Source organism: Heteronotia binoei, chromosome 13 (genome assembly GCF_032191835.1).
Source record: "Heteronotia binoei isolate CCM8104 ecotype False Entrance Well chromosome 13, APGP_CSIRO_Hbin_v1, whole genome shotgun sequence".
In the NCBI taxonomy this organism is placed as follows: domain Eukaryota; kingdom Metazoa; phylum Chordata; class Lepidosauria; order Squamata; family Gekkonidae; genus Heteronotia; species Heteronotia binoei.
In genome coordinates this window covers 35,741,584-35,762,514 of record NC_083235.1, presented here as the reverse complement: position 1 = coordinate 35,762,514, position 20,931 = coordinate 35,741,584, and the positions used below count along the sequence as shown (strand labels likewise).

Below are 20,931 nucleotides of genomic sequence, written 5' to 3'. Positions count from 1 at the left end.
GTTCTCCCAGATAAGAGTCTGCACACTTAACCACTACACCAAACTGACTCTGGCAAGTACTTGGATGGGAGACCTCCTTGGAATATCAGCTGTCTGGAGGACAGTGGGAGGCTTTATTCAGTCACCTAATTGAATATCCTCCAGTCCCACAGTAAGGGTCAGTCATTAGAGGTCACCATGACTTCCACCATGACATAAATACAAACAAAAAAGTGTTTTAAAGTGTAGGAGAGAACCAGATCCAAAGGATACATATTCCCACAAACCAGAGACCCATTGATTCGTGTAATTCCTATTGATTCGTGTAATTTCTAAACCACTTTCAGAAAAGCCCTGTTCGTAAGTTACAGTGGATACATGTTTAAACCATGTACAGTGTACATTTGATTTTTCTGAGTTTTCAAAAGTTTTATTAGTTTCAGAAAACAAAAAAGAGATAGGAAATAGGGGAGATAAAAAGCACAATACATTCTGACCTTATTTTGCATAAAAATACTTTTAAAGAATACAAGGTTAATTCTACAATATTTTCTTTACATAAATTGTCCCATATTATTTTGTCTAAACTGTACATAATCCATTTTAAAATTGTATAGTAAAGTCTTTTGTTTTAATCTAATAATTTTGACAATTCCAGTAAAGGTAAATTTTATAGTATAAAATACAGGAAGAAAGAGAAAAAAAAATCAGATCACACCAAAGAATCTTAGGAGTCTTGAATGTCCAACCAGGCATAAAATTTCATCCAATGTTTTCTTTAGATTTCCCAGCCATCAGTTGGGACAGAAAGTCCAGCTCTGCTGTCTCTAGAACTTTTCCCACCAAGTCCATTTTCATGGGAATTTCCATCTCTGTGCCAAAAGGATCCTAGCTGCTGTGTTAAAGTGTGTTTCATCTCTTTAGAATAGTCTTCAGGAAATATGTTCAATAAAAATAGTTCTGGTTTGAAATGAATCTGAGTCTTCACAATCGTCTGTAACATTTCATGCACCATTTTCTAATAATCTTTCACCATCTCACATGTCCACCACATATGGTAAAAGGTACCAATCTGTTTAGTGCATTTCCAGCATTTGTTAGACGTATTAGTAGAAATCTTACACAATTTCTGTGGGGTCAAGTACCATCTATAAAACATCTTGTACAGGTTTTCTTTCAAAGTTACTGACCTAGTTAGTTTAACATTAAGCTTCCACAGTCTCTCCCATTCTTCTAATGTAATATTATAACCAAAAATTTTTGCCCATTGAACCACACAGTCCTTTACAACTTCATCTTGTGTTTTCATTTGCAGTAGGTATGCATATAGTTTAGAAATTAACTTTTCTTGTGGGCCCAAAAGAATTTTGTCAAATAAGTATTGTTCTATATTAAAACCTGTTGCCTTTGTCTTTGGCATATATGGATTCAACTTGCATTCTTAGCCACTAATTCATTTTAACATCTATATTTTCCAGCTCTTCTTTGGTTTTCAATTGATTATCTTTTCCCAACAGGTCATCATACCTATAGCTCTGATTTAATTTTAGGAGATTTGGATGGATAAATGCTTCTACTGGTGAAACCCATTTTGGAATTTTTTGATAAATTCTAGTCTTTAGCCATGACCATGTATGATACAAGGATTTTCAAAACCAATGATTCTTAAAATAGGAGTGGCCTTCAAGTCTTTGATACCACAAATATGCATGCCACCCCATAGTCAAATCATGTCCTTCTAACAGCAATTGTCTCTTGTCATTCAGCAATATCAGTCTCTTACCCAAAGAAGTACAGATGCTTTATAATACAATTGCCAGTCTGGAAGGCCCATACCTGCTCTTAATTTAGAGTCCTGCAAAGTCTTTAGTTTAATTCTAGATTTTTTGCCTTTCCACACATATTTGGCAACCATCTTGTTCAGTTCTTGAAAAAATCCACTATTTAAAAATATTGGAATAGTTCAAAACAAAAATAATAACCTTGGTAGAATACTCATCTTTATTAGAGCTATTCTTCCCATTAAAGATAGGTTCAAATCATGCCATTTTTCCAAATCTTTTTAAATTTCTTTAAGTAGTTTGTCATAGTTATCTGCCTTTAAGTTGCTACACCTGTTCGAAATAACAACACCTAGATATTTGATTCTTTTTTCGTACAAAAATCCTGATTTTTGCTGGAAGGCTTGAATTTGTTCCGTTGTCATATTCTTTGTCAAAAATGTTGTTTTATGATAATTATCTTTAATCCTGCCCAATAACCAAATTGTTTAATCTTATTTATAAGACAGTCTATTGAGCCCATTTTTCACCCCCGGGGGGGAGGGGTTTAAAGTTCTAGTAGAAAAACTAAATCATCAGCAAAGCCTCTGAGTTTATATTGTTAATCTTTTATCACAGCTCCCTTTATATTTGCATCTTCCCTTATTTGATTATTCAATACCTCTAGAGATAAAATAAAAAGTAGAGGTGACAATGGACAGTCTTGTCTTGTACCTTTTTGAATGGTAATTACATCTGTTAGTTCGCCATTCATTGTCACGCCTGCATTTTGTGAGGAATGTATTGCTTCTACCGCTCTTAAGAAGCTTTCACCACATTCCATGCCTTTTAGTTGCTGTAGCATAAAGTGCCAACGAACATTGTCAAAGGCCTTCTCAGCATCTAAACAAATTAAAGCCAGTTGCTTCTCTGGATGATTCTCATAATATTCCAAAATATTACAAACTGTTCTGACATAGTCTTTCAAGTACCTTTTAGGAAGGAATCCTGCTTGATCATAGTGTATTATAGATTGTAAAACTTTCTTCAAACGTTGTGCCAATATTGCAGCAAAAATTTTATAATCCACATTTAAAAGGGAAATTGGATGATAATTTTTAATATCTTTCAAATCATTATTTTCTTTTGGAATCAAGGATATTGTAGCTTCTTGCCTTGAAACTGGAATTTGGCCTTCCTCTTGAATCTTTTCAATAAGGCGCTTAAATGGTAAGAGTAAAGACTCTTCATAAGCTTTGTAGAATTCTGCAGGTAATCCATCTGGACCCGGAGTTTTACCATTCTTTTGAGATGTCATTGCCTCTCCAAGTTCCCTTATTGTTATTGGCTCATTCAAAAATTTTTGTTGTTCTTCTGTAAATTTGCTAAGATTATTTTGATTAATATATTCTTCTAAATCTATTTTATGAACTTGTTTCTCTTCATATAATTTTTTATGGAACTGTTCCACGATTTGACATATTTCTTGCTTTTGAGTTTTTTCTTTATTGTTCTCATCTTTCAATATTGTAATTATTCTTTTGGCCTTTTCTTTTCTCATCCTATAAGCCAGCCACCTTCTGGGCTTGTTGGCATGTTCAAAAATTTTTTGTCTGGCATACCTCAGTTTAATCTCCATCTCTTCCATAAGAATTAAATTCAATTTGTGTTGCATTTCTTTCACCTTTCTTAGAATTTTGACCATATTTCCAGCTATCATCATAGGTCTATCTCTTACTTGTTTCAAAATGTCATCTTTAGTCCTCTTTCTTGTCAATCGCAAATGAACTTCACTAGGTAATTTGTTTCATTTTATGTAGCTCGATGGCACCCGTCTAACTTGATCAAACTCTTCTTCCATCCTCTGAGGAGTCACCTGTAAAATTTTAGCCAACCATCTTTCACATCCATGTAAACTTGTCAGCAAGCATCTTTCCCAAAATCCAAAGCATTTTTCACCCCCCGGGGGGGGGCGTTTAAAGTAAATCAGTTAGGTTCAGCCATCAAGTCTCTTATAAAGCTACAAGTTGGTGTAATCTCATGCAGGTATTTTAAATGTTATCAGGTTAGACAGAAACTTTTGCAAACCTTGAAAAAGAATAGGGGAGAGTTCCCCCTCTCCTTCTCAGTCTTTTGCCCCACTTGAAATCTGCTTCAGTCCTGATTCTCCTTTTTCCTGCTTCTCAGAGATGTTACCAGTCCAAAAGACAGTATAGGAAAGAAACACTTACAGTAGTAGAAAGATCAATGTCATTTGTCTTGAAATTGAAAAGCTTGAAAATCCAGAATGTAGTGTTGAAGAAAGGGGAAAGAAGCCGGTGGCTGACCCTCTTGCCATTTAAAAATGGCGATCGGAGCAATGAGGCTAGGGAAAAGCGGATCGGGGAGTGGCCATCTCCGCTGACACCCCCGATCTACCACTCAAGCTCCCCTGCCTTCTGGGACCCTTCCTGGGCCCCAGAATCAAGTCGTCCTTCGGGGGTGACCCCTCAACGAGCCGATTTGAAAGCGGCTCAGGACGCGACGGTCTGAGCCGCTTTCAACAGTGTGCCGCCAAAAGCGGAAGTCTACACTTGATTTTTCATATGTTCATTCACTAATTCTCAAGTTATGTCCAACCCATGTACAGCTGATTTAAAACTAATATTTGTCCTGGTCTTGGTTTTCATTTCTAAATGAACATACATTGGCTGTTCTTTACAAATGGATGTACACATGTATATGCAGGGTGTACATATGGTCCCTGTCACCTGTGAACAGGCCTACTGTCGTCTCTTAGTGGCTTATATCAGCTAAGGCAGGGGTCCCCAACCCCTGGGCCATGGACCGGTACTGGTCCATGGCATGTCAGCAACTGGGCCATGAGTTGTATAATTATTTCATTATATATAACAATGCAGTAATCATAATAAGACGACAACATTGGATTTATATCCTGCCCTCCAAATCTCAGATCAGCTCACAATCTCCTTTATCTTTTTCCCCCACAACAGTCACCTTGTGAGGTAGGTGGGGCTGAGAGAGCTCTCCCAGAAGCTGCCCTTTCAAGGACAACTCTGCAAGAGCTATGGCTGACCCAAGGCCATTATAGCAGCTGCAAGTGGAGAAGTGGGGAATCAAACCCAGTTCCCCCAGATAAAAGTCCATGCACTTAACCACCACACCAAAATAAAGTGCACAATTGTATCACCCTGAAACCATCTCCCCTCCCCACCAGGTCCATGGAAAAATTGCCTTCCACAAAACCGGTCCCTGGTGCCAAAAAGGTTGGGGACACTGAACTAAGGGACACAGGCTCAGTACACACAAGGGAAGGTGAATGGAGGAGAGAGATCCATTTGACAGTGTCAGGAGATAGAATTTCCAAGTTAGTATTTCTTGCTAGTTGGGGCCAACGCATCCATGGCTGGTGTTCTTGCTTAGGCAGAAGGGGTGCACTAAAAGCACAACGAAGGGATAGTTAAGAAGCAGCTGGAGTATGATTGCAGATAACATTTGGTCCAGATTCTTTGATCAGGAGTCAAATCAGAATTAATCAACATGAAGAGGGTTTTTTGCATTAGGGGTTGACAGGAATTGATGGGATCTAGTTTTGGAGACGAAATAGGATGCCTTTTAGAATTGAAGGAGCTGAATTCTTCAGCACTAAATATATACCTTTCTGCCCAAATTCACAAATGGCTTCCAACTGGAAATGTTATGGTTTTTAGTAGGGCTTTTTTTGAGAAGGAATGCAGTTCCAGCTGGCTTGGCATCAGGGGGTGTGGCCTAATATGCAAATAAGTTCCTGCTGGGCTTTTTCTACAAAAAAGCCCTGTGTGAAACAATGGTGATATCAGGGTGTGTGGCCTAATATGCAAATGAGTACCTGCTGGGCTTTTTCAACCCAACCCCCTGGTTTGCAATTTATCTGAAGGAGTTGGAAACTGGTACTGGTGGCTTTTGCTTTTCTCTCTGCTGCAAGATTTCCTAGGAGATAACTAGCAGTGTCATCCTAAACTGATTTACACCTTTCTTAATCCTGATATTAAGAAGGTCTCTAACTGCTTAGGATGGCACCATTGGATTCCTAACTCTCATGGTCTCTGGAAGTCATGCAAGAAGTAGAATAGACTTTCTCTGTCTCCTACGATGATTGTTTGGTTCTCTTCCCTGTAGGTGTGATGGTCCACATCTTGAAGATTGCTTCATGGAGCATCTGCCTGTTGCCAGGTATGTGCCAAGATCCTTCTAGTGAGAGGAGTGTTGTAAGAATTTTTTTATGAATAGAATGTTCCTCCCTGGCCAGCTTGCACTTCCTAATTACAAATGCCAGAAAGAAACCATGTCCCCAAGAGGATTGTAGAAAATGGGATGCATTTATATCCTTAAGTTGGGAATGCTGTTTATTTAAGAAAACAAATGGGTTTAATAGGGTTACCAGCTTCCAGGTGGTGGCTGGAGATCTCCTGGGATTACTGCTGTTCTCCAGGCAACAGGGGATCAATTCCCCTAGAGAAAACAGCCACTTAGGAAAGTGGACTCTATGGCATTATACCCCATTGAAGTCCTTCCCCTCCCCAAACCCAGTTTTTTCACGCTTCACTCCCGAAAGCTTCAGGTGTTTCCCAACCTGGAACTGGCAACCTTAGTTTTGCAGGTTTTTCAAGTCAATACAAAAACCTGCAAAACATGTTTACCAGAGATGGAAAGGGAATGAGCATACACTGTGATCTATTCATTTCCCTTTCAAGCTGCTTTTTCTCAAGGTTTCAGGTATCTCTGTCTAAAGCACAGCTGAATGTACCCTCTTGATAGAGAGCAAGAAAGAGAGAGTTCTCCTTTAAAAGTAGCCATTCTGCAAAAGAATCTTCCAGGGCCAAAAGAGAGACTTCTGCTCAGCCAATTGTGAAATAGCTTGAACTTGTTATTGACATACAAGCAGGGCTTTTTTTGTAGCAGGAACTCCTTTGCATGTTAGGCCACATACCCCTGATGTAGCCAATCCTCCTGGAGCTTACAGTAGGCCCTGTAAGCTCTTGGAGGACTAGCTACATCAGGGGGTCTGTGGCTTAATATGCAAAGGAGTTCCTGCTACAAGAAAAGCCCTGCATATAAGATGTATTGTTTCGTTTGCAAGGAAACCCAGAGTTAGTGCAGCAGGTTTTGAGATGTGATGGAGCTTGCAGAGTTTCCTTGCAGGCCAACAAGCAGATGATGATGATCTGCAATCTGAATGAGACCTTTAGCAACACCCTCCCTAGTTTTCTCAGTGGTAAGGCCCAGAAGATGTTTATGGAAATATGGCTCCCTTTTTTGTATATTGGAATAATAAAAATAAACCAAAGGAGTGGATGAAAGAAACTATCTTAAGATGTCTGAGTAACAGACTGGTAGGAAAATAAATTAATTGCCCTGATCTGGATAGCTCAGATCTTGTCAGATCTCAGAAACTAAGCAGGGTTGGCCCTGACTAGCATTTGGAAGGGAGACCTCCAAGGAATCCCAGGGTCATGGTGCAGAGGCAGCTGTGCGGCTGCTAACCGTCAGCTGTGACTTGATGGCAAAAAATGGAAAATAAATTGGGCGGCAGCAGCAGGCATATTTAAGTTTATCATTAGGAGCAGTTAGTGTAATGGATTGTAAAGAGTATGGGTTCTTTTTAATTCTTTTTAAAAGATTAAACTGAATGTATGACAATTGATTTACAGAATATTGCATCTATGTTATGTATATGTAAAAATGGTAATCACATGATTTGCAGATACGCAAGAATGGCTCAAAATGTGAGCTGGTCTCTCCCTGATTCAGGTCTTGGTTTAGCCATCAGTTCAATACAATTCAGTTCAATACAATTAGCCATCAGTTCAATAGAATTCTGTGACTAAGAAAGTAAACTTTTCTTAGTCATAGAGGGTAACCCCCCCAATCATAACATACCTTCTTAGAGGATAGTAATACTACCAAGAAGAATGGATTCTTTTTTTATCCTTTATTGACTGATGTAATCTGAAAGATCGGGAGGCCATATAATGCAATCATATATGTAATCTTTTCAACTTCATAAAAGTTAGGGGAAATACTGAATTTTTAATGATACAAGGAACGCATGGTATGTTAGCTAATTCTTTCTACATACAATTGCCGTGTTAGAATTCTGCCACTAGATTGTAATGTCCAATATCCTAACTGAAGGATGTAATGATGTGTTTTCAACTTTTGCATTCAAGAATGTTATGTAAAATATTGAGTTAAAATGTTAACTGCTGTTACTGTCATTGACTTGGGCCAAAACCTCCTTTTCCCCTTGAAGCAGGCGCTTCTGCCTGCAGAAGAGGGGGAAGGGCAACTTTACATCAGCTCCGTCTTCTCTTCATCTCCCATTGCAGGCCCTTGCCTGTCGCTGGAGGGAGTGGATCATTACACTTTGATCTTGGGGGGGGGCATATTCCACTGATCCATAGGGTTATGATTTGGAGGGGACATGGAAGACTGCAGCTGGAAGGGGGAGATGGGAGAAGAGGCCTATAGCATCTAATGGACTATCTGCACAACTTCCAATGTACCACTGACTGTCCATTTACAAGGGGACCATAGTCCATTGTGGAATTCTTCCAAGGGTTAAAGTCCTTCCTCTCTCCTTATTAAGATCTGCATTGATTAAGAGATTTAATCAAAGCCATAGAATAAAGTTAGAGGCTACCCTAGGGTTGCCAGCCTCCAGGTGAGGCCCCTCCCCTTCCCAGAACCCACCCTCTCCCAGATACAACCCCAAAGTCTTCAGGTATTTCCCAACACAGACCTGACAAACCTACAGTGGTATTCTTGCTCCTTCCCCCTGCCTCCCTCAGAGTTCCCAGCCAAGCGGCACCTGTTTCGAGTTGCTTTTCCAAGCCTTAACTGTGCTTGGGGCTTGAACCCACTCCAGGTTTTTTCCTCATTCAGATACTGGAGCTTTAAGGGTACCGGCTGCCAAAGCCTTTGCAGGCCAAGGCAGGGAAACTGGCCAAGCTCACCGCTTTCCTACTCCTCCCCCCCCTCACACACACACTACAAGCTTGTTGCATCTTGTTGCATTTTTATTGCTTTACCACTTAAAACCAGGTCCTCATGTAAAGAAAGGGTTGTATACTTTTTCCAGCATAGCACTGTGACTCAGGCTTGAGAGAGAAAATAACTGTAGACCAGAGGCATGTTCTTGGCACCTCCAAGACCTCCCCCCCACTAGACCTGATTGGGGCGATCCCTCTGATTCTGCCCCGCTTTCATTTCCATTCCATTCAGAAAATCTCCCTCCCTCCCGCCTGCTCTCTCCCACCAATGCCAGTTTGCCTTGAGGTCGTCGTGGGCGGCATGAAAGGAGGGCAGGGCCATTGCAGGCCCTTGCCTGTCGCCGGAGGGAGTGGATCATTACACTTTGATCTCCTTACTGCCTTTCTTTTCTTCCTTACAAGGTGCAGAAAGTTCCCACCAACTGGTAGAAAGTTCCTTTCCCACCCCTCTCTTCCCTCGTGCTGTTAGTGTGAACAAGGTCAGGCGTCCATAATGTGTATGGCAAGCGGAAGGAGAAGGCTGTGTAAGGATGGTCATGCTGGGATTTTGGCATTTGCTTGGGAAGTCAATCCCACTGTTATGGGGGCTCCCCTATTTGGCCAAGAGGCAGATTTAATTTGGCTGGCACTCCCGTGGGTGGGACAGGCAGGAGAGAGAAGATAATTTAAGACTACAAAAAGATTTGCCTCCAGTGATTGAGTGATGTTGTAGTTTTAATACACTAATATATTTCTGGGCCTGTGGATTCTTTACTGCAGCTAGGCTTGCCAACAGGCCTGGAGAGAAAAAATGTCCATCAGATTCTGGTGATGAAAATACAAATGACATTTTCTTGGTGCAGAATCGCTATTTTAACACTTAAGTGTAAGGGGGTGCGGCCTAATATGCAAATGAGTTCCTTCTGGGGGCGCACCCCCCAGGACTCTGTTAAAGAGACAGGTTACTTTTCTCCAGGCTTGCCATCAGCCTTTTCTTGAGCCTCCAAGATGGGTCAGGACCAGGGCTTTTTTTGAGCAAGAATGCACAGGAACACAGTTCCGGCTGGCTTGGCATCAGGGGATGTGGCCTAATATGCAAATGATCCCTGCTGGGCTTTTTTTTGTAGAAAAAGCCCTGTGTGAAACAATGGGGACATCAGGAAGGAAAAGGAAAGATCCCCTGTGCAAGCACCAGTCGTTTCCGACTCTGGGGTGATGTTGCTTTAACAACGTTTTCATGGCAGGCTTTTTACTGGGTGGTTTGCCATCAGGAGATGTGGCTTAATATGCAAATGAGTTCCTGCTGGTTTTTTTTCTACAAAAAAAGCCCTGGTCAGGACAATAAAGCCCTTGAAGAAGAGCCAACTCTAAATTAAGTGCACCAATAGGGGGCTCTACTCTGATGAGTGAGCAAAATCTTCGCAAGCTCTTTCAAAGGGATGTTAAGAAAGAGCTGAAGGGGATTCCCTCTCTCAATCCCTGCCAAACAGGATGTTGCTCTGATGATGACACTGTAGCTGAATGAATACACTTAGTGCTAAAACAATAGTACATGTTTTGAAAAAGAATACTGATTCTGCACCAAGATAATGTCATTTGCATTTTCATCACCAGAATACTTTCTTTAGAGCTCTGCCACCCTTGTATGTGTATAATACTGATGATAATATTCGCTATATGCAAAATGTTTAATAATGTACACAGTTATTCAGTGGCATTGTTTCAATGAATTTTGCATCAGCCCTGCAAAGTAGGCCAGTGTGGTTATCTCACTATGCAAAATAAGCACCTTTTTCTGTTTATTTGTGTCTCTTCTGATCACGGGAGATCCCACAGAGCTAAGCAGGGCATTGAGGGTCCTCCTTCTGGCCTGTGAAAATCTTGTTCAGTCCAATTTCCCTTTTCCCAGCTTCTGAGATTTCATCTTTCAAATCAAGCCAGCGTTTTCAAGCATAAAGGCCAGGAATGTCCTGTAAAGCTGGGGTTCTCAAGAGGCAAAATTCTGTGCTGCAATCAGTGCTTTTGATGTCCTTGAGCAAACTTGGGGCCTTTGTGCATTCCTGGCTAACAACTTGCTCTTTGCATCCCAGGAAAGCTCCGACGGTGATTGCGGTGATGGCTGTGTTCTGCCTCTTTGTTTTCTGCTCCTGCATTTTGCTCACTTTCCTCTACTGCCGGGGCAAGAAGATTCAGAAGAAGCGAGCCATGCGCAGATACTTGGAGAGAGGAGAGGTGCGTCTTTGTATGGCTCGTATGTTTTTGTTGTTTGTTTGTTTTTGGTATTTTTGTATTTGTGTGTGTGTGTACATGTGTGCACCTGGAAGTCATGGTGATCTATGGTGACTGACCCCTTCTGGGGGCCTGGAGGAAGGATATTCAGAGAGGTGGCTGAGTAAAGCCTGCCTCCACCTCCATACTGCTGGTATTCCGAGGAGGTTTCTCATCCAAGTTCTTGGCAGAGTCGACCCTGCTTAGCTTCGGAGATCTGATGAAATCAGGCTTGCTTGAGCTATCCAGGTCAGGGTGCAAGGCTTGTATGTTTTGGCTGCTAGAAAGACAACAGGGCAGTGGGCTGTTTGGACCATTAGTCTGGTTCCATTAGGCTTTTACCAAGTGCTATTTGCACCTATTATCCCAGATTCTGATCACATGTCTCAGGAATGAGGGGTCATGGCTCAATGGGAGAAGATCTGCTAGGCATGCAGAAGGTACTGGGTTCAGTCCCTGGCATTTCCATTTAAAAGGCCAAGACTGTGGCAGCAGATGATGCAAAAGACCTCTACCTGAAACCCTGCTGCCAGTCAGAGTAGACAGCGCTGGCCTTGATAGACCAGTGGTCTGATTTGGTGTAAGGCAGCTTCATGAGTTCATGTGAACCAGTGATACACCAGTGCAAGGGCCAGGGAATCTGAATATGAACAGGTGGAATGTCTGAAGTGGAGAGTGATTAGCTATTTTGGGTTGTTGTTTTTACAAAAATGAAGACCCTGGGCTAACGTTAAACAAGGGTGGTGGTGGTGGTGAAATACTTTGAAGTGACACCACATTATAGACAATGAAGAGACAGTTACCAGGAACTGGTCTTTAGCACCTTTGGTGCCTGTTCAAAGGAGCTTTATAAAACTAGAAAAGTGTCTTACGTAAGAAATTCTTAATTATGGTGAGGGTAGGTTGATGGACTTTGACACTGTGCTTATCTTTTAGTAGCCATTGGCATGTTTGCAAACAGACCCAGAACAGGAACATGAAAGGGGGGTGGGATCAAGAATATTACAAAAGCATTGAACTGGTAGGATGTAAAGCTCCTGTCAAATAGGGATTTTTTGGAGGTGAATGTTAAATCGGTCTCTCTCCAATTTGTTCCTGTAGAGTCTGGAGCCCCTGGATCCCAGTGAGAAAGCCAATAAAGTCCTAGCCCGAATCTTCAAGGAGACGGAGTTGAAGAAACTGAAAGTTCTGGGATCGGGAGTGTTTGGAACTGTGCACAAAGTAAGTCTGAGTCGTGGAAGAAATTATGCTTATTCCTTAAGCATACATCTGATCATTTCAACCAGCAGGATGTAGGGACAGAGAACTGTGTGATATCTGTAGAGATGGGTTCAGAGCCTGAGGGTTATATCTAGTATGGATGGACCTGGGATGGGTGAAATGGATGGCCTTCTCTTTGGAAGATGATGAGACTGGATTAAATGAGTTTGGTTTGTTTCACCCTATTGATTTTTGGGATAGACAGCTTCTTCAGCCTGATAAGCTGGTTCGGGGATGCTTTGAAGTATCTGATTATTCATGCAAGTTGTATGATGGATCAGAGGTAGCATCTCAGGCATTGTTGTGTCTTGTATAGGCTCAGCAGCTGATCCATGCTGTTGTGATGGCCCATAAGCTTCTCGTGCATCCTCCATTTTGTCCTGGTAGGAGTGCTGGCTTGGCTGGAAACTTGGCTTGGCCTTTCCAGGCCAGCACATAAATGAAGTTACATAAAGGACAGTGCTAGGCAGGAATTGTTGGAAAAGTAGCCAAATGTGGCCCTCTTGTTGACTACCATTGCTTGATGGCTAGGAGTTCAACAAATGTGAATCTTTTCCTTCTCCCTTCATTTTTTCATGGGGAGGGAAAGTCATTGCCTTCTCTAGCTGCAAGGACAAACTGATAAGAGAGATTGTTCTCACATAGGGATTTCCTCATTATAAATGCAAAATTGCTTCACTAGAATTTGTTCCTGTTAGATATGTGGAAGAATGTGATTCTCAATATTTCCTCAGCAGTTCAGGATTTATTGATGGCTAATTGACCTGACCCGGATAGTCCAGGCTAGCCCAATCTCTTTAGATCTCGGAAGCTAAGCATGGTCAGCCTTGGCTAGTATTTGGAAGGGCGACCTCCAAGGAATACCAGAGATGTGATGCAGAGGCAGGCAATGGCAAACCACCTCTGAACCACCATAGTGGTGCATAACTCTAAAACAGCTAGAACTTCTGGCTGCCAGACAATCTTAGGATCTTCATCGTGGGCTCTGTGCAGTCCCACACATGGGTTTTCCGCCTAGAAATGAACCCGACATTGGAGAATTCAAAGCTAGCCTAGGCGTTTTATTTTGGTGTGCATTCCCTCTCAATCTGGGGAGCAGGCATCCACTGTGCATGCCTGGAACAAGGAGGTGCCCCACCCACCCAGTTTCCTCTTAACCGCCGCTCGGAATAGACCTACCTCGTTGCGTCTCCACAATTCTCCATCGACGACCTCTTCTATCTTCATTCTTCGACTGGTATCGTTAATCTTCATTCTTCGACTACTATCGTTACTCCCTTTCCTAAAAAAAAAAAAAAAAAAGACTTTATCTTCTGCTTTACTACCACACCTCCCTTCCTCCCCATCCCCGGGAGTATGGAAGGGAAGGACAACAAAACAACTTTCAAAAAGTGCATTCGGTGTGGGACCAAAATTCCCTCTACCGACGGACACTCTTTATGCTTATTTTGTTTGGGGGAGGTCCACAGAGTCAACAGTTGTGTTCACTGTAGCCAATTTGGAAAACAGGCCAAAAAGAATCGAGCTGCTTGACTCAAAAGCCACTTTTTGGAATCTTCTCTGCGGCCTGTGATGCCCCACGATTCTGGGTCTCATACTTCGTCACCTTCCCTAGCTACATAAAGGGACGTGGTTCGATCAGCAGCTTTCGTGGCATTGGCTCCCAGTAAGCATAAGTCCGAAAAGCACTCTAAGAAATCTCCAAGAAAAAACACTGACTGGAATCGTCTTCCAAACATCGATCGGATTCGATAGTATCAAAATCCAAAGCAAAGACCGACCATAAGTCTTTGGATTCGAGACCCTGTGACCATACCATGGCATCGACCTCGCACTCAGCGGCGGCCACGGCTGCGGTATCATCGGCACCTAATGTTCCAGCAGAGCTCTCGGCTCCCACCGATGTCATAACCGTCAAGGTCATCCGCATCCAATCGCAATCCCCTTCTGTCCACAAATCACCCTTAATATGCTGCTGAATCTCTCAACCTACCACTTCGACCTCAAGCACAGCGAGCTAATCTCCTTGGACTCCATTCATTCTGAGAAGTGTCGGTGCCCCGCACCTTTAAGGACTCAGCCGTCTCTTCGCTATATCGAGAATCTTCAACCCAAGCTCATGATTGACGTCGTTCATGATCTCCACTGCACCGGTCACCAACGTACAGAGATTTTTCTACACAAGTCTATGCTGACCCACGGTCTCCAAGCTGACACACGGATCGCTATTATTATTGTCCATTGCGGTCCGGATCACCTTCGCCTCCACATCAGTACCGGCAGCACTATAGGATTACTCAATCGCCTTCTTATTAGCTCCATCGACCTCAGTACCATGAGGAAACCTACCAGCCTCAGTACTGTGAGGAAATCTACTATCTCCGATACCATGAGGGTTTATCTCCACATCGACACAGGCATTACAGCCAGGATTCCAAACCGCGATCACTGGTGGCTTCAACTTCTGCTGCCCAGTCCCCTCCATCTATACAACAGATAGAACAACCTGGCCAACCTACCCATCCGGAAAAGGCGATATCGACCAAACCTTCACATGACCGTCCAACCCCACCTATGGATGCACCTGAAGATTCTGACTCTGAACACTCTGACTCTTCTCGATCTGCAGGATCCGCACCTGTATCGCCTATTTCTGACATCACTAAACCAGCAGATCTTTCACCATCAGAGGGCTCCAAGGCCTATTTAGACCTGCTAACCAACATGGCTAACACTCTAAGTATCGAGCTCACGACTGACTTGCCTAGAGTATCGGATGTGGTCCATGACCTAGTCCATGCTGACTTACCTGCGGGATCTTTCCTCCCAATGCTTCCTGTTCACCTCGAGGGCCTCAAAGAGGCTTGGGATAAGCCTGCATCGGTTCCTCCTGCATCTAAGAGGGTTGAATCATTATATAAAATCCATGCACCAGATTCTAAATTCTTGTTCAATCATCCTGCACCCAACTCCATGATGGTGCACTCTTCATCGAAGTCCAAACAGACATGACATCCAGTTCCACCTGAGAAGGAAGGGAAAAAACTTGACACCTTAGGAAGAAAGATTTATTCCCTCACTACTGCTACCTCTAAAATTCATAATTATCTAGCATACTTTTCGGCTTATACCTTTAATTTAACTTCACAACTAACTATGCTGGTTCCTTCTCTACCTGATTCTGCGCAGAAGCAAGCATCGCAACTCCTACGAGAAATTTCCCGGGTTAGCAAACAACAGATTAACAAGGTCTGTCATGCTGTGGCTTGCTCGTCCAGGACCATGGCCACATCCATCGCCTTGCGTCGCCATGCCTGGCTTATATCCTCCACACTGCAACTAGACATTAAATTTAAGATCGAGGACCTGCCCTTTGACGGTCAAGGTCTCTTCAATGCAACGACCAACGACATCCTGACTACTGTCGATGATAGCATAAAAAGGGCTAGGAGATTGGGAGTCAGTCAACAAGCTCAACCCAATCGGCAGAGAGTTTGGAAACCGTCCTACTAAAAACGTCCCTGCTCACTGAAACAGGCCGACTACTGGAAGCGCAAAGCTCCACCAACCAAACAACCTTTCCATCAACGGCCTCGTGCACAGACCACAAAGAAGACGACTCCTGCTTCAAAGCAGTCCCTTTGACTTCCTAGCACTATCTCCACCCCCACCACAACATCCATCCAATACTACAAGACTGCTTCCGTTTTACCCCATATGGAAATCCAAAACTTCAGACTCCTGGGTCCTGGCGATAATCCACAGAGGTTACACCATAGAGTTTGATTCTTTCCCAAAATTCCATCGTTTCATACGTACCCCTCCATCTCTTCCGCTTCAACTGGAGATCTGTGCCTTGCTTGACAAGGCAGCCATAGAGCCAGTTCCACCACAGTTCCATCACACAGGGTTCTATTCCTGATACTTCCTGGTACCAAAGAGAGATGGAGGGCAACGTCTGATACTGGACCTTTGCAAACTCAATCGCCATGTACAGTACAAAAAAATCTGCATGATTACTCTACAGTCTATCCTGCCGTTGATCCCAAAAAATGCTTGGATGGCGTTGATAGATCTTCAAGATGCCTACTTCCATCTCATCATCAACCATAATCACAGAAAATTCCAGAGGTTTGCCATCGAGGATCAACACTACCAGTTTTGCTCCCTCCCCTTTGGTCTGTCTACTGCACCAAGAGTTTTCACAAAGTGCAAGGCGGTGGTGGGGGCGACACTTCGTCAACAAAAAAATTCCATATATCCTTACATAGATGACTGACTCATTGTGGCACAATCCAGAGAGCAACTCCAACAAGACATCTCTACCACTCTGCTTCTCCTGTCCTCATTGGGCCTTCAAATCAACTTGACCAAGTCCAATCTGATTCCAATGCAGGACATTCAATTCACAGATGCAGGCCTATCCACAATATCCCACAAGGCTTACCTTCCTATAGACAGAGCCCGCCGCATCCAGTCTTTGGCCTCTACCATCATATCACACCCTACCCAAACAGCGTTCATTTTTCAGCGCATGCTGGGACTTATGGCTGCTACGACCTCTGTCCTGTATTTTGCGAGACTCCACATGAGACCTCTGCAACTATGGTTTGTGCAGACTTTCCACCCGCATTGACAACACCAAATGACTCTACTCACCATTCCACACCACATTCTCACATCCCTCGAGTGGTGGAAAATAGAACATTATCTTCTGGCGGGAACGCCGTTCATACAGACACCTCCGTCAACCACTGCCACTTTGGAACTCTCACAGTGCAAGGGCAGTGGACAGACTATGAGAAGTCTCTACATATCAACTGTTGAGAACTCTTGGCAGTCCACAGAGCACTTAAGTCATTTCTACCGTCCCTTCGTGGTCTGCATGTCTAGGTCACCTCAGACAACGTGGCCACTGTATTTTATGTCAACTGACAGGGGGGCACTGCTTCTGTCCGCCTTTGCAGACGGTCCCTATCCCTCTGGCATTGGAGCATTGCTCATAGCATATTCCTAACAGCTGTACACCTGCCGGGAATCCAAAATGTTCAAGTGGATGTGCTAAGCCGGCACCTTGTGAATGATCACGAATGGGCCCTCAACCGCACCTACCTTCAGGACCTTCAGGATTCCAACCATAGACGTCTTTGCCTCTCCAGCCAACGCACGATGCCCCTGCTTTTACACTTGGGGCCCTCCATCCCCGCAATCCATGGGAGATGCTTTTCTCCACTCGTGGTCGGGACCACTCCATTACTTGTTCCCTCCAATTCTAATGATAACCAGAACTTTTCAGAAAATCCAGCTGGATCGAACCAACTGTATCCTCATCACTCCCCGGTGGCCCCGTCAGCCATGGTTCACCACCCTCCTATTTCTGTCACACAATGTGTTCCATCGTTTCCCTCCAGTTCGAGACTTAATCTCCCAACAAGAAGGGAAAGTCCTGCACCACAACCCAGCTCTTCTGTGACTGACTGCCTGGAAAATCAATTTCTAGATTTCCCCCCTGAAGTCCGACGAGTCCTCAACGCCAGAAAGCCATCCACTAGGAAATCCTACTCAAAAAAGTGGAAGCGTTTCTCAGCATACGCTGCTCAACACAACTTCCTTTCTGAGTCCTCTACAGCCCAAATTCTGCTGTACACCTTGTTTCTGTCAGACTCCGGTCTCGGCTACTCCTCCCTGAAGGTCCACTTGGCTGCTATTTCAGCTCTTCATTGAAGGACACGCTGTCTTCTCTCATTCCGCGACAAAAGCCTTCCTAAAGGGCATTCTGCATCTTCACCCACCAATTCGTCAACTTCAACTGACGTGGAGCCTCTCTCTTGTCCTGAGCCAGTTGATGAAACTCCCTTTAAACCGATGGTATCCATCCCACTGCAGCTCTTGTCATGGAAGATGGTGTTACTGGTGGCACTGACATCCGGCAGGAGAGCCAGTGACATTTGTGCTTTCTGGACAGACCCCTCCCCCCATACACCATGACAGAGTGGTGCTACATCCAGACCCTATTTTCCTCCCAAAGGTGGTTTCACCTTACCACCTAGAGAAGTTGACTACACTTCCTTCCTTCTTCCAGAACCCCAGTGATGCCAGACAAAAAACTCTACATAATCTCAACGTACATGGGGCCCTCATATTCTACATCAATAGGACATGTCCCTTTCGGAAAGACTCTAGACTTTTTGTAGCCTATGGGACACATAAGCAGGGCTACAAGATCTCAACTCAGAGATTTTCGAAGTGGGTTGTGTCTGCAATTGCCTTTTGTTACCAGCTGGCTAAACAACCCTTACCTGAACACTTGTGAGCTCATTCCACTCGAGCCGTTTCCACATCATCAGTCATCTGCAGAGGCATACCAATGGAGGACATCTGTGCCACTGTGGTCTGGTCTTCTCCATCTACGTTTGCCACACACTACGCCCTAGACGTTCGTGCATGGCATGACGTATCCTTCGGGCAGGCTGTACTTTGCTCCATTTTTGACTGACACCTCCAGCTCCATGTCCTGTAAGTACAATATTTCATGTCATTTATATGCATGTTTAACAGGTGTTGTTTTATCTCTGAACCAGCACCCACCAACCGTGCACTCCAGCTTACCAGTCACCCATGTGTGGGACTGCACAGAGACCACGATGAAGATAAACAGGTTGCTTACCTTTAACTGATGATCTTCAAGTGGTTATCTGTGCAGTCACACACACCCGCCCAGTCTTCCCCGCTGCTGGTTTATTCTTCATTCTAATATAATTTCTTCTCTATACAGCGGCTAGAAGAAACTGGGTGGGTGGGCGCCTTCCCCTCGTTCCAGGCATGCGTAGTGGATGCCTGCTCCCCAGATCGAGAGGGAATGTGCATCAAAATAAAACGCCTAGGCTAGCTTTGAATTCTCCGAGGTCGGGTTCGTTTCCAGGCGGAAAACTCATGTGTGTGACTGCACAGATGACCACTCGAAGATCATCAGTTACAGGTAAGCAACCTGTTTATCTCCTGGCTATACTACACACAATGCCTGATGATGATGGTGGCAGGGATATGGTTCATTTCCTTCTGGCCTTCTTTTCCATCAGGGTGTCTGGATTCCAGATGGAGATTCCATCAAGATTCCTGTCAGCATCAAAGTTATCCAGGATCCAAGTGGGCAGCAGACGTTCCATGCCGTCACTGAGGTAAGTGCTGTTGCCAAACCCTGTGCCCACATCAGCTTTCCTTCTCAGAGAAGCTTTCCTTCTAGCTTCATATCATGGCCATCTGTTGTCCCAAGACAGAGCGCTGGCCCATTCATTTTGAAATCCAGCTTCCCTGTCTTGTTTTCTTTACCTATATCCCTTTCACAACAGTGGTCTTGCCTCTTTATCCTTAATGTGAACTCTTCCTCCTGGCATTGCCCATGCTCAGCACCCCAGGGTACTTTTCTCAGAGTTCTGCTGGTGCCTTCTCTTTTGAGTGTAACATAGTGTTAACTGAGACTTTGGGTCTGATACTTAATCTATTTATTTTTCCTTTTTGATTCCAATGTTTTGAATATTTACAGCATATGTTGGCCATCGGCAGCTTGGATCACGCTTACATCATCCGGCTCCTGGGCATCTGTCCTGGGACCCAGCTCCAACTAGTGACCCAGCTCCTACCACTGGGCTCACTGCTAGAGTATATCCGCAAAAACAAGGATGCTATCGGTCCCCAGCTGATGCTCAACTGGTGTGTACAGATTGCTAAGGTGAGTATGGACTTTGCAGAAGCATATCAAAAGGATAGGAATGGTCCTCCAAATATCTGAAACCGAAGATTTTCTACTCTAGATTGCTTTTCGGACAAATGAAAGCTTTTTATTCATCCCTCATGCTCTGTAAATAATATTTAAAAATTATATCTAATCTAAAAGGTGCAACTGAATTGTCTCAGTATTGAGACTAAACACAGCCATGCCTCAATGTTTTTGCCTCTTTTCTCTAACTTAACATTTCTGAGGTAATCAGGAAGCACTAAGAAGGCAAAAATCTGTTGCTTCAGTGACTCAGAATAAGGCACTGCTCCACTCCTTCCAAGTGAACTTTTGCACCCATGCACTGCACTTGTAAATAAGACTTACTATTTCCAAGCCTTGCATCAGGGTGGCATGATGGTCTGGGCAGAAATGAGGCAGTATTTCGAAAGCTCTGTGACTGCTGAAAATAGTCCAAAGGGCCTTTGATTGGCAGGTCAGTGGCTGGAACCTTCAGCCAAGTTGAGTCTTGAGGGCAAGCCAATAGACCAATATAAATGATTATACTTCAAACAATTTAGATCCACTTATTTAGTTAGACAATATATAATTGTTGCTTGTTCTAGAAAACCACTTTCTTCTTTTCACATGGTGTCTCCTTATTCACATACATTTGAATTGAACTTGACTGATAGAAAAGGTAATGCCAAGAAGCACTTAGCATCTTATAGGGAGAATGTGGGGAGTTTACCCTGTAATGAATAGATCACCGCTGGAATTGGGTCTAGAACAGGGGTTTTCAAGCCATGTTCTGAGTAACAGTGCAGTTCCTTGTAAGCTTATCATGAGTTAATAAGACCTTTCCTTTCCCACCCTTAGAAGCTCATTGATTCACAAATCTTGAGCAGCAGAAGACACTTATTTCTTATCTTTTTAATGC

At 43.6% G+C, this 20,931-nt stretch overlaps 1 protein-coding gene across 1 annotated transcript in view; it reads left to right on the top strand.

Annotated features, from left to right (window-relative positions):
- Positions 1 to 20,931, top strand: part of ERBB3 (erb-b2 receptor tyrosine kinase 3) — a 138,772-nt gene that overhangs the window by 103,510 nt on the left and 14,331 nt on the right. The window contains exons 16-20 of the mRNA XM_060252442.1: positions 5,898 to 5,951; positions 10,840 to 10,981; positions 12,119 to 12,238; positions 19,357 to 19,455; positions 19,821 to 20,006. Of these exons, the coding sequence (XP_060108425.1) occupies positions 5,898 to 5,951; positions 10,840 to 10,981; positions 12,119 to 12,238; positions 19,357 to 19,455; positions 19,821 to 20,006 (601 nt within the window). The remainder of the gene's footprint in view (positions 1 to 5,897; positions 5,952 to 10,839; positions 10,982 to 12,118; positions 12,239 to 19,356; positions 19,456 to 19,820; positions 20,007 to 20,931) is intronic.